At 61.0% G+C, this 13,250-nt stretch overlaps 2 protein-coding genes across 2 annotated transcripts; both read left to right on the top strand.

Moving 5' to 3' along the window:
• Nucleotides 1-4,964: 4,964 nt before the first annotated feature.
• LYPD2 (LY6/PLAUR domain containing 2) lies at nucleotides 4,965-9,332 on the top strand. The gene is made up of 3 exons (XM_079154004.1): nucleotides 4,965-5,100; nucleotides 6,293-6,412; nucleotides 6,702-9,332. The coding sequence occupies exons 1-3, from the start codon at nucleotides 5,043-5,045 to the stop codon at nucleotides 6,905-6,907; spliced, it is 384 nt and encodes a 127-aa protein (XP_079010130.1). The 5' UTR covers nucleotides 4,965-5,042; the 3' UTR covers nucleotides 6,908-9,332.
• A 2,301-nt stretch (nucleotides 9,333-11,633) lies between these two features.
• On the top strand, nucleotides 11,634-13,133 carry SLURP1 (secreted LY6/PLAUR domain containing 1). The gene is made up of 3 exons (XM_079154016.1): nucleotides 11,634-12,010; nucleotides 12,299-12,418; nucleotides 12,816-13,133. The coding sequence occupies exons 1-3, from the start codon at nucleotides 11,953-11,955 to the stop codon at nucleotides 13,013-13,015; spliced, it is 378 nt and encodes a 125-aa protein (XP_079010142.1). The 5' UTR covers nucleotides 11,634-11,952; the 3' UTR covers nucleotides 13,016-13,133.
• Nucleotides 13,134-13,250: the final 117 nt, after the last annotated feature.

Genomic DNA, 13,250 nt, shown 5'->3' with positions numbered 1-13,250 from the left:
GATGTCTGTGGAAGCTGCACACTCGCTCACTCGGCAAATATGTACTCACCAGCGCCCAACCAGGCCCTGGGCTAAGTTTCGGGCTTCTGGTTTCGGAGGAGTCGTGGAGGGAAGCCAGCAACTGCGGGCCCTCCCCAGGTAAGTGCTGCCAGGAAACCCACGGCTGGCCCTCCCCTCAGCCTCTGAAGTCTCCCTCGGCCAACGTCTCATGAAAATAGACACAAGAAGAAGCATATGCCCACGAGGAGGGCGTCTGGCCCGGGATGGTAACCCAACACACGGCACCCCAGTGTCCTCCCACACCAGAAAGCAGACGGCCCACATGCCCGCACAGGAGCCGAGAGCATGCAGGGCGGCAGCAAGCGTGCTGTGGAGGTGGGCAGTGAAGGATGGCCACCACCCTGGCGGGCAGCTGGCAACCCCTGCGGGAAAAACAAGTCAAAAGCCACTTCAAGGGAAACGAAGGCTTCAGTGCAAAAAGAAAGGGTTTTAAAAGTGCTAGACAATTCAGAAGTCGGTGCCATCCCTCTGACCCGCTTTTCTAGTTTTGCAAACAATTAACCAAAGGAAGAAGCCCAGAGTTACCATATGACCCAGCGATGGCACCCCTAGGCATATACACCCAAGGGATGTGGGACATGCCCACACAAACAGGTCATGGATGCTCACAGCAGCAGTGTTCGTAGGAGCCAAAAGGTGGAAACCACCCAAATGTCCATTGACTGGGTGGGAAAAGGGCCATGTGCCCAGAGTGGACATCATTTAGCTCTGTAAGGAAGAGGAGCTGAGTCCCCACCATCTGCCATAGCAGGAGGACCCCTTGCAACATGACACTGGGGGAAAGATGTCAGACGCAGACAGTGCTCCCCAATGCCATTGCAGGAAACCCAGATCCGGACATCTACTCAGTAGATCTGAACCTGCTAGGACGGGAGGGCAGTTCCTCAGCAAGGGGAAGTCAAAGGTGGCTCCTCCCCGCACTGCTCGACACAGCACCTTACCTCTGCTTACCAAAAGGCGGGGATTTCTCTTGACACTCTAAGCAACAGGAAGACACTCTCCAAAGAATAATGATGTTTATTTTGGAATGACAGAGTATTGCAGTGCCAGCTGTGGGCCTGCTGAGGATGCTGAGGCAGGGGGAAGCTTCAAAGGCAAAAGGGAGAAACTTAGGGGAGCTGCGTGGATCCAGAGCCTGTGGGTCTCGGAGACCCACGCGGACTTGGCATCAGCTCTTTGGTGCAGGTGCCTTTGCTGTGCTCTGGCCAGAGCCCCTCGCCTGAGTCGCTGTGGTCCCAGAGGACGCTAAAGATCCGCTAAAAATACACTCTGCTACAGGGACCGGTGTGCACACAGGCCAGGCGCAAAGCCTGGGGTGTCTGTGGAACAAGGACTCTCCCGTGCGACTCTTGGGAACTCCTGGAGCACGTCCAGGAACCGGAGTCACCAGCCCTCCCCTGTCGAGACTTCCTGGCTCTGAGAACCATTTCATCTCGGGGTCACCAACTTTCGAATGATCCAATAGCAGGCAAGCAATCATGCGGTGGGGGAGAGCTAGGTGCCCTCTGATTCAATTTAACTCTGGCACCCTTGGCCTGGAGACATGAGACCACAGGGTAGAGGGCTCACTTCCCGAGACGGCCCCCTCTTCCCATGCCAATCGCCAGCTCCAGGATGTAGCCTGTGCTTCTGCCTGACCAGGTACAACCCCTCCTGGGGTTTGATGAGCTAGGAGAAGGGCTCACAGAATTCAGGACACACTGTGTTATGCTTACCTATTTATTATCAAGGGCAGGACAGAGGATGCAGATGAATACCAGGGGAGAGATGCAGAGGACCAGGCACGTGGCGGGGGCGTGGGACTCCCAAGCCCTCCCGGAGTGCACCATCCTCTGGAACCTCTGGGCGTCTGGCTACCCAGAAGCTCGAATCCTGTCCTTCTGGGCTCTTGTGAAGGCTTCACTACATGGGGCATGGTTGATTGCCTCCCTGACCACTGGTGATCAACTCAACTCCCAGCCCCTCTGTGGTCCCTGGAGCCCAGTGAGGCTGTGGTGAGAGCCCCGTCCTGAAACGATCTAGGGGCACTCTGTCCTCTCGTGGGCTTACGGAAGACACTCTGTTGCTCTGCAGATCCCAGAGATCGCACCGAGAACCTGGGTTGAGGACCAAGTGTGTATTTCACAGTAGCACAGGAAGGGAAAGACAGGCCGTGGCTACGGACACTGGACTTCCTCAGATGGAAAGTGCTCACGCCACTGCCAGTGACGGAAGCCACCGAACTATGTCCTCGAAGTGGGCGAAATGCAGAGTGCGCAACAGGTTCAGGCATCTGTCAAAATTTGAAAGAAAACGATGAACAAGATGCCAAATTTAGATGGAGAAATATTCATAGATGACGCCATAAAAATCATCTTGAGAGTGCACATACAAAGGAACACCAAAGCCAAATGAAAAGGCAGAAGACAAATCAGGAGCTATCTGCCACACGGGTCAAGGACCGTGTCCTCCACATATACGACATACTTGCAGGTCCCCAGGAGGAAATGGACAGAGGTCCCGCACAGCCAGTCCTGCAAAAAAGACCCGCTGAACGCAGGGTTAGAGGGAAGCGCAGGCACAGCCCACCAGCGAGGGGGTCAGGGTCATGGCCAGGAAGCAGGAGCACTGCCCTGCTGCCCGAGAGGGTAAGCAGGGAACTCTCAGGTGCTAGGTGCTGGCCCCCAGCACACCCTAGAGGCCTCCCACTCCTGGGACCTGGGAGACCAAGGAGGGGCCGGATGGAACCGGTTGCCTTGGCCTGGGGTTCCAGGCTTGGGGTGCCTCTAAAGGTTTGTGTTGAGCCCATGGGTCTCCCCAGTTAGATCATAGTTATCTGCCGATTCTATCTCTGGAACCTCCTGAAGCAGGGACTGTGGCGATGAGCAGCAGACAGCGGAGGAGAGCCTCCATGCTGTGGACGGCAGCCCCGGGGCAGTTGGGTTCCAGGGGGACCCAGCACTACCCACCTGGAACACCGGCCATGATCAGCCAAGGGAACAGGTGGTGGCCTCTCCTCGTGCTGCTCCCTCATGGACAGAGGTGAATCCTGACCTGTAGGGAGAGGTCTGATCGAGGTCCCGGCACACCAGAAGAGAGGCCATGGGGCAGGGAAGGAGCACGAGGGCAGCATTCAATTCCCTGGAGAGTGGTTCAAGGGTAAGTTCTTGAGGTCCCAGGTCCAGTGGCAGAATACTGCCCCCTAGGTGTCCCCTAGGTGAGCAGTATCTGCAGAGGCCCTCTCTCTTCACACACCGAGCCCTGACCCAAGGTTTCTGGAAAAGCTGAGGAGGGAAGGTGTGGACCTCTTAGAGCAGAGGCCTCCCAGGCAAAGCCAGCCAGACCCTGGCAGGTCACGGTCCTCCCTGCCCCAAGCAGGCAGCTGCCTCTTTGCAGAAAGGTGCAGCCTGGGTCTCCTGGGGGTCAGGCAGGAACTCTAGGAGGAGCCCATGCCTGGGGTCCGGGTGTGTGTTCTGAGCATAAGGCGAAGGTGGAGCCCCTGCGCCTGAGGATAGGAAGGCGCCTTGGGAGACCAGGCCTGGTGGAGGAGCCGGGTCAGACCTAAGGAGGCACCTGGGCGTGTGTGGCAGGTGTCTGACCCACTCAGCGGAGCCACATTCGGCCAGGTTGCAGCATGGTTGCGTGGTGACTGACATGCGAAATTGGACAGGCCTGGGCTGCTGCCTGGCTCACCAGGTGACCTTGCCTATGTCAATTAGCTTCCGAGAGCCTGGTTTCCTTATCCAAATTAGTCAGTGCTGTGCACTCCAGAGCTGTTGAGAGGAAGAATAAGATCTGGCAGCCTTCCTCTGACACATGCTGGCTCTGGGTGGCGTGGCCGCTCCACCCCCCCCCCCGCCCCCACTCATCCTGCCCGATGCCCGGGAGGCTCTCCCGAACCAGGCCAGGGGGATCCCCATAATCAAAATTCCTTCCACTGGAGGGGCATCTTCTGCAGTGGGGACTGCAGGGGCAAGAGCCAGGAGGGGAGTGAGACAGACACCCCACCCAGCTAGAGACCAGTGCAGCCCCATGTGGCGAGACTGGGCCTCGACCACTAGGGGACAGACCAGACAGGCCCTGTCCACACAGCCACACTCCACCCGCCACTCTGCAGCAGGGGACCAGGCCCTCTGGGAGGCAGGCGAGGACTGGGAGCTGTGGCTGGCTCTCTCCTGAGCCTGGGGCAGGGAGCTTCCCTCAATGTCCTTACCAGCAGTCGGGCCAGGAAAGTCCCACCACAGGACAGCCCATCAGACCTATTAGAGGCCAAGGTGTACCAGCAGGGTAGGGCTGGCCCTCCAGGGGACACAGACTAGTATCCCCAAGGTGACCCTGGCCCCTTCCCTACACTCACCCTCCAACCAGGCCCTTTTCTGTTGACCCAGCAGTTCCTTCTTTGTTTCATAAGCCTCTGTGCAAACGCCGGGCTGGCTGTGGATGGCAGCGCAGCCCCACCCGGTGCCCCAGATGACCACCTCAAAGGGGCGGAAAGAGCAAAGTGGTCCTGGGGAGTGCTAGACCATACATGGCCCTGTTGGTGGCAGCAGAGAGGTCCGTGAGAGAGGACCCTCTCCCCCCGCTCTCTGCTGTCTCCTTACAGAGTGCGGGGGGGGGGGGGTAGGGGGGGGGGCCTGGACCATCCTAGGAGGGAGCGAGGGAGAAGGAGGAAGCAGAGAGGGTGGGGCCCCCAGTGGAGAAGGGGCAGCGCCCCAGGGCCAGAAAGGGGCAGGACCAGCCTTGGGAGCTGGAGGAATGAGGAAAGGGCGGGGAGGGACCCCACAGGAGGGGGTGGGCCTGGAGGGTAGGGCGTGGAGGAGAGCCCTAGGGGGTGGGATGTCCCAGAGAAGGCGGGAGGGGCCCCGGGCTGGGGCGGGGTCTCGGCACCTCCGCCCTCCCAGAAACAAGATCCCGCTAATCCGCCCAGCGGACTGGTCAGACCACCGCACAGCACTTGGCGTCCCCACCCGGGAGGCAGACTGAAGGCTCGCGCCGGAAGGACCATGCAAGGGAGAAGGCTGTCACTCCTGGCATTGGCTTTGGCCACCTGCGGGGAGCTCGGTGAGGGGCACGGGGCTGGGGGGGGGGGGACAAAGTGAGCAGGATTGGCGGGTGGGGTCTGTGCGCTGCAGGACGCCCCCACAGGTGGACACTCCACACTGTCCGCTGTCTGCAGTAGCCTCTGGGAGGAGGGCAGAGGGGAGCTGGGATCTGTGGCCCACCAGCTCGGGCCAAGGTGGGAAGGGAAGCCACGAGGGCCTGGTGTGTCTAGGGTGGAAGGACAGGGGACTGGGCCCAAGTGGGGCAGAGAAGGCCGGCTCCCAGGTAGAGCAGAGCCTGGCCAGAGGGGCTTTGTACAAGGGAGAAGGAAGACCCACAGTCTGAGTGGGGACCTAGGGGTGCCCTAGGGGACGTGGGGAAGGGGAGGGGAGAAGGAGACCCAGAGCATCCCACAGTGGGGTGGTTCCTGGGCCTGGGATCTGAGAGGACAGTTGGGACCCACATCCTGGACCTGAATGAGTATGCCCCCACCATACTCAGCCAGAAAAGGAGCTGGGTGGTTTGGGCTAAGCCACGAGGCCTTGCCCATTTCCCAGAGGGAGAAACTGAGGTCAGCCAGAGAGGGTGGAGGCCCTGCCTGAGTCCCATAGAGGGGACACAGGGACTTGTGGCCTCCCTGAGTACCTGGGCAGCTTGGGCCAGTCAGAGCCAGCCAAACCCCCTGCGGCTCCCGTGGTTGGACAGGGACATGGTGCAGGGAAGTGGAGTAGCTAGCACACACCTCTTGCCTGCACCACCTTGCGGGGAGCACACCTCGTCCAGCTGGGGCCTGCAGTTTCCCTGAGCACAGCCAGCCCACCCTGCACTCCATAGACCTGCCTGACCCTTTAACCTGCTCTGCCTAAGGGAGTGAAAGGGGACCCTTCCCTGTTCCCACAAAGTCCTCCACCCCTCAGTGCCTCTTGATGTGGCAGTGTCCAAGCCTTTGTCCCCTGTGCCTCCCAGCATTTCGCAGTGGCTTCTCTCCGCCTGGCCCTGCAGGCTGAGTCCCCGGGGCATTCTTGGCCTCTGGAACCCAGGGTCCCCATCAGAGCCTGGCCTGACTGTGGCATCTTCCCTAAGCTTTGGCTGGTGGGGACTTGGCCCCTGGCTGGCATCATTGTTCCTGGGGACCGGCTGGGCATGGCGTCCTGTCTGTGGAGTCTGGGAGGGGCAGACCTGCCTGACTCGCCCCTCATCGCCTCTCTCCCAGCAATGGCCTTAAAATGTTTCACCTGTCATGAGCCCACGGGCGTGTCCAGCTGCATCACCGTCACCACGTGCGATGCCAACGAAACCATGTGCAAGACCACGCTCTACTCCCGAGAGATCGGTCAGTAGGCATTGGGTGGGGCAGGGCTGGGCCCCGGATCACAGCTACATCCAGCCCAGTGTCCCCCGGCCCACCGGTCAGTGTGCAGCCACCATCTGTGGGAACGCTTGGGCCTTCTCCCTCCTTCCCGTCTTCCTCCTCCTGCTGCACAGCGTCATGGTGCCCCCCCATCACAGGCACCCAGCAATGCTGGCGGGTGGGGAGGGACCACCGGCATGGGGCCCCGGGGCTGGGCCTTGGAAACGGTGAAGAACCGACCCTTAGGGCTGGTGCTTCCTGCACCCCACAGTGTACCCCTTCCTGGGAGACTCCACGGTGACCAAATCCTGCGCCAGCCGGTGTGAGCCCTCAGATGTCGATGGCATCGGCCAGACCCGGCCAGTGTCCTGCTGCAACACTGAGCTGTGCAACGTGGACGGGGCGCCCACCCTGGGCAGCCCTCACAGCCTGGCCCTCGCCCTCACACTTGCCCTGCTCTTGGGCCTCCTGTGCTAGAGCCCCACCACGCTACTGCCCACCCATTCCCAGCCTCACCCCTCATGCCTCAAAGAAGTGCAGCTGCCTGCTAAACCTGGCCTCCGGGGTCTCCTTGCTGGGCACAGACCTGCTCTGTGGGGCAGGGAGAAGTGTCTGACTGGGTCCCTGTTCCCATCCATCTGGTCTCATATTTCCTATTATGGGTTCGAGCTGCACTCCACAAGCAAGTCTGGGACCCCCATCCAGATCAGGCAGCTTTGCCCTTCAGGCCCTCAGGGACCGGGGGAGCCAGGTTAGGATGGGCAGAGGTACCCCCTCATCCACCCTGGCACCTGCCCCCTGGCACTGCTTGAGTCCTCCCTCCCCCTGGGCCATTGCCCCTCTCAAGAGTTCCCTGACTGGAGGGATGCTCTGTCTCAGGGGAGGTTCTCATGGCTGGGCACATGAGGACATGCCTGGAGGAAAGAGGAGACCAGAGGCCTCAAAATCTCCCTGTCCCTGGAACCCAGGAGCTCCCTGCCTCTGCCTCCTGTGGGCATGTCCTGCCCGCTCTGTGAGGTTCTGCAGTCCTGGGCCTGGGTGGGGCCCCACAGCCCAATGAGCCCCACCACCAGCTCCAGGACACAGCCAACCACAAGCATGGCCACCATCTGTCTGGAAACCTCTGGGGGCAGAACAAGGGCAGCCCCCAGAATGGAGGGACATGGAGATGGGATGTTCGGTGCTGGCCTGGGTGCCCCATCTGGGGCTGTGACCCTGAGCCTTGAGGTGTCAAGGGGGAGATATGTCCTGTCCACATCACTGCTCTCACTTGGCTTTCCTTGTGTCACACACCCTACACATGGACATGCACTCCTCAGACCGGAGACGAGGCCCATTAGTGACCAGAGATCAGGCTCAGTCTGGAACCAAGGATCAGGTTTAATCTGTGACCAGGGTCAAGCGAGGCTCACTGTGTGGCGGGAAGGAGTCCATTTTATGGCATGTGCTCTGGCAAAGCCGTGTGTGCAGCCTTAGGACCATGCCGTGGACCATGCCGTGGATCTGTGTGCTTGACCTCAGCTGCATCGGCTCCAGCCTGATGTGTAGTGAGATCTATCTGAGAATTGCTGCAGCCTGAGTCCTTCAGAACCCCCTGATCACTAGTAGGGAAGGAGGGCCAGAATGTGAGGTGCTAGGACTCCACCTGACCCGGCCTACCGCTGTGGTGGCCTGGAAGTTCCACAACCAGCAGGAACTGGACAGGACAGGACTGGGTCTAATAGGGAAGGGAGGAGTTGGCAGCTCCAAAGCTTGGCTGAAGGAGCAGACAGGAGCAGGCAGGGAGAGAACTGAGTGCAGTCTTCGGTGGGCAGGCCAACCCTAGCCCTGGTATGATCGGTGGGGTGGGATGAGTCAGCCTCTGAGCCTCTCCTGGGACCAGCCAGTTCCAGCACATTTCACCCTGGTCCCCTCTGCCTGTCTCTGACCTCACTCTTGCCCTTATTCTTGCCCTGGCCAGCAGAGGGAGCCTCACCAGTGATTGCCCACCATGACCACCACCCAGGAATGAGTACCCTGCCTCACCACCCTCAGGGCAGACAGATGTACTCCAAGGCTGCCTGGCAAGCCTGGCTTGAGCCAGGTGAGGCCAGAGCCTAGCATCAGCCTCTAAGGGGAACATGGAGGCCATCCTGCTGTTCCCAGTCCTCCATGGCTCCTAATGCCTTAGGACCTGGCATCTACCTGTCCATCCTCTATCTGTTCATCTACCCATCCACTCATCCTCCAGCAAATGCTGCAGTAGTCAGCACAGGTAGAGCAGGTACGGTTGGAGGAGTCCCAGAGGAAAGGGGACATGTTCCTCCACACAGGGAGCTGACTGTCCAGCAGCCCCTCAGGCCAGGCAGGGTAGGGCAGGCATCAAGTGCCAATGGCAGGATGGGCTTTGGCTGCATGCTGAAGGCAGGAGGTGGGGAAGGCTTCTGGGAAGAGTGTGTGCTGCAATTTGCATTTTAGCCAGTCCCTCTTGAGTGGAAGGCAGAGGCTGCCAAGGAGGAGGAGCCAGGAAGCCTGGGGATGGGTGTGGACTGGCACCGCCAACTGCTTGAAGGGAACAAGCAGGGCCCACTGTGCCATCTTGGGAAACAGGTGAGGATTGCTTTGGGTGCCTGGCCAGGCTGGGGAGTGACCCTGGGGACTTCCCGGCTGGGGCAGGCAGGGAGAGGAAGCAAGGGCCGTGTCTCCCAAGTCTTGCGTGGCTTGGCAGTTCACACCTGTCCCCACGTCTGAGCTGCCCAGCAACCCGAGGACCAAGAACATCATCACCCCGACTTACAGATTAGACATGGAAAGGAGAAGAGCCTCATCCAGTGGAAACCAGCACGTTCCCCCGGTGTTGACGATTAAACACCCAAGAAACACCGAGGCAAGAGCAAAGAGCAAATTTTATTTAAGAAACAACAGAGAGAGGGAGAGAAAGAGACTCCTAGGAGAGCAAGCTCTCAGAGCTGGTGTCTGAGGGAGTGGGGCGTCCTGCCCCTTTTACAGATGTCAGGTTTCCTTTCTTCTCATGCCCCCTCCGCCCACCCTGCCTAGGTGACCCAAAGGGCAGGAGGAGCACTGTGGAGGCTGTTTGGTTGGAGCGTGGGTCCTTCCCCTCCGAGGCTGTGAGTGCCATCCACCCACTTCCTTTTCTTTGATGAGCAGCTACCTGTCCTCTGTCCTGGGCTCACACTCCCGCCACTAGCAGCCGTCAGGGCCAGTGCTCAACCAGGCAAGTGGACAGCCCTGTCCAGCTGCGGGACCCCAGGCCCGGGGGTGAGCCGCCCTCCAAGTCACACCTACCCTTCTCTGGGCTCACACCTGGCCTCCCGTTGGTTCCACACCTGGACCACGAGGACGTGGGTGGAGGGGAGGGCAGCTGCCCAGTTGGAGTAAGTCCTGCCCTGCGTGGTGGCGTCTGCCCAGGCACGGGCTGCTTCCCGCCTGCCCATTGGGTGCCTGCTCTGCCTGCAGAAAGCTGTGTGTGCCCCTCTCCTGGCTGCCACTCACCCAGCACCTGCCATCTGACCTCTGAGGCCCTCCTCCTCAGTCGGGAGGCCAGGGGCCCCTCCAGCATCCTTGACTGGCCATGCGTCCATGTCTCCTGTCACTGTCCCCACCCGCTGGAGTGCTCCAGGTTCTCCTGCACTGTGGTCTGCAGGGGCTCACAACTCCAGGAGGTCCACGCTGGCTCCAGCATTGAGTAGCCTCCGGAGCAGATGTCCCTCTGTCCATTCACAGATGGAAGAGGGAGCTCAGTGAGCGCGGCGGTGACCCCGGTCACCAGGAGGCCAGGCGGGGCCAGCTCGGCTGTCTACCAGGCTCTAGAACCAGACAGTCCTTGGCGCCTCTTGGTGTCTGGGCGTGTTGTGGCCTCAGCCCAGGGTGAGCCGCCCTGCTGCTGTCCCTGCACCTCCCCACAGGTGGCCCCATTGTTTGGAGTATCGTTCTCTCCCTGGCAAAGCCACACCCTCCCTTTGCTTTCTTGCAAAGCCTTGTACAACTTGCTTCAGCTCACAAAGCCCGGACACTTCCACCCTCCAAGAGACAAACAGGAAGCCAAGGTCTGGAGGGACAAGGGAGCCACCCCAAGGCACAGGGAGATGGCCCCACGGCCAAGGGGAACTCAGGCCTCCTAGGTGCCTGCCCCAAACCTTTTCGGCACCCCGTCGGCCTCTGCCACAGAGGGCCCACCCCAGGCCCCACAGAGCCAAACGCACACCTGCCATTGACCTACTCGGCCACATGGCTACTCCCGCTTCTCTTGACACCTACCCCTCCACACCAACCATCCGTCCACCAATCCTTCAGCTGCCCATCCACAAACGCCCGTCCTCCCATCCCTCTCTCTGCTCACTCTAAATGTCGCTCTCCAGCCACCCAGCCACCTGAGCACCCCTCCACCCCTGAGTCCAGCCACCCACCCCTCTTATCCATCCACCCTCCCATCCCGCACTCCACCCCCCACCCCCCATCCCGTCAGCCACCTAGCCACCCAGCCACCCTCTATTCATTCACCCATCTGTCTAGCCACAACCAACCACCAACCAGGACCTCGAAGAATGGAAAGGGAAGAGCCTGAAGCTGGGAAGGACTGTGGCAGAGCACCTGGGTGGCCTTATGACACCCGAGAGGTTTGAGCCATGCGGGCTGGGGATGTAGCTCAGTTGGTGGAGTGCTTGCCTCGCATGCACAAGGCCCTGGGTTCGATCCCCTGCACCACCAAAAAAAAGAAAAAAAGATTTGCACCATCGGATGGGAAACCAGTGTCCACACTGTGAGAGGCCTAGCACAGGAAAGAGTGTGGACAGGGGTTGGTGTGTGGTAAGGGGTAGACAGTGAGGAAGGTCAGAAGAGATTGCCAGGCCAGGGGCCTAAAACTCAGAAGCTCAGGCTTGGTTCAAAGGCCATCGGTGGCAATGATGAGGGACCAGGCCAGGGCCTCACACCCAGAAGGGCCTCCTGGCCAGCAGCACCTACTTCACCAGGCACTTGCCCCTTGCCACACTGGCCAGGCCTCTGCGCTGTGGAGAGTCCAGGTGTGCAGGACACCTGCCAGGACCCTAGCTGGCCAGATGGGGCTACAGTTCCTGCAAGGTCTCTGGCAGCTGACCTACACCTGGGTCTCAAGGGCCCTCAACACTGGGGCCATGAGGCATATGTGAACCCCAAGGGCAGAACCAGGGAGACGGGGCTCACCAGCGGGTTGCAGGGGGAAGGCCCTCCTCAGAACTGTGCTGGGACACCAGGCTGTCTGGGGAGGGTCCAGTCCCAGTGCTGGAGGTGTGCCAGCAGAGGCAGGGCCACAGTCCTTAGACTGGGTCTCCCAGGGAGGCCTCAGAGGGGTCCCGCCCCCGAGGGCTGGCGGGTGGTGACAGTTCTCGCGCCACCACCCACTCCTGCCAGCCCTCCCCACTCTGCCCTGCGCCGCCCCACTGAGTCATGGCCAGATCCGCCGCCGCCCAGGAGCAGGAGCTGCAGGGGCTGGTATAAATCCTTAACATGGGGCCAGCCTCCCTCCCAGCTCTGAGCACTGAGGGATGGCCTCTCCCTGGGCCACGCGGCTGCTGCTCATGGCAGCCTGGAGCATGGGCTGTGGTGAGTGGCCAGGGGAGAAGCTGGTGGGACCTTACCCTGGGCCTCGGTTCACCCACCTCCTGGAGGGCAGGGGCTGTCGGGGGCTCGGGGGCTCTCAGCAAGCCTCCTAGAGCCCAGCTGCTCCCTGGGACAGAGGTCATGGCTCACTCTCCCAGGAGGGAGACCAAGGCTGGGGAGGTGAGGTGCGGTGGGCCTTGAAGGATCTCAGCAGGTCTCCAGTCCCGTCCGCCTGGTTCCAGGGTGGGGCTGACGGACCAGGTGGTGAGGTCTGCTGCCACCCCTGCCCAGGTGAGGCCTTCAGGTGCTACTCCTGCGAGCGGCCCACACCCATCTATGCATGCAAAAACATCACCTACTGCAAGCTGGAGGACACCGCCTGCAAGACCACCCTGGAGAAGGTGGAGAGCGGTGAGCCCGGGCCCGGGGCGGCCGTCCTCTTCCCAAGGTCTCCCTGGACGCACCACTGCCTCTCGCCCTGAGAGGCAGAGGGGCAGGAAGGCAGGGTGGAGGCTTCCCGCCTGGGAGCCTCAGCCTCCCGCCGGACCCTGGGCACCAGGCACTGGGAGTGCTTGGACCTGGGGGAGGGGTGTGCTGCAGCCTCAGGGCTGGGTGGCCCGGGCATTGCAGGGGCTGGGCACTAGTGCTATTAGTAGGAAAACCTGTGGCGGTTGGGGCTGGGGGTTGGACGACATCCAGATCTGGGAGGGAATGTGGGCAGGCTGGAGGAGGCAGGAGGAACGAGCTCAGAGGTGGCGGTCAGGAGCAGCAGGGGCACACAGAGCTCTGACGCCTGCCCACCCTGCAGAGTACCCCTTCGACCAGAGCCCCATGGTGACCCGCTCCTGCTCCAGCTCCTGCCTAGCCACTGACCCCGACAGCATCGGGGCTGCCCACCCCATCTTCTGCTGCTTCCGTGACCTCTGCAACTCAGCGGAGAGGGCCAAGCTGGGGGCTGGGACTCTGGCTACGCTGGGGGCAGTGTTCCTCGGGCACCGTCTCTCCTGACAGGGCCTAGCGCCACCTGCGGCCACCTCTGCCTCCATGTCTCCATGAGCGCTCACTGGGCCTCAGGCCACTTACTCTGTCCCCGACACTTGTGGAAAATAAAACAGCCAAGGATGGAGATGACTGCTGTCCTCCCTGGGCGCCGAGAGCCCACAAGTGGGTCTGTAGGAGAACTGAGCCAACTCGGCCTGACCCATTTCCCAGATGGGGAGACAGACCTGGGGGTAGAAATGCC

This window comes from Sciurus vulgaris (genome assembly GCF_902686455.1).
Source record: "Sciurus vulgaris genome assembly, chromosome: 1".
NCBI classification, from domain to species: domain Eukaryota; kingdom Metazoa; phylum Chordata; class Mammalia; order Rodentia; family Sciuridae; genus Sciurus; species Sciurus vulgaris.
The sequence above is the reverse complement of the archived record's forward strand: the minus strand, read 5'-3'. Positions and strand labels throughout refer to the sequence as shown.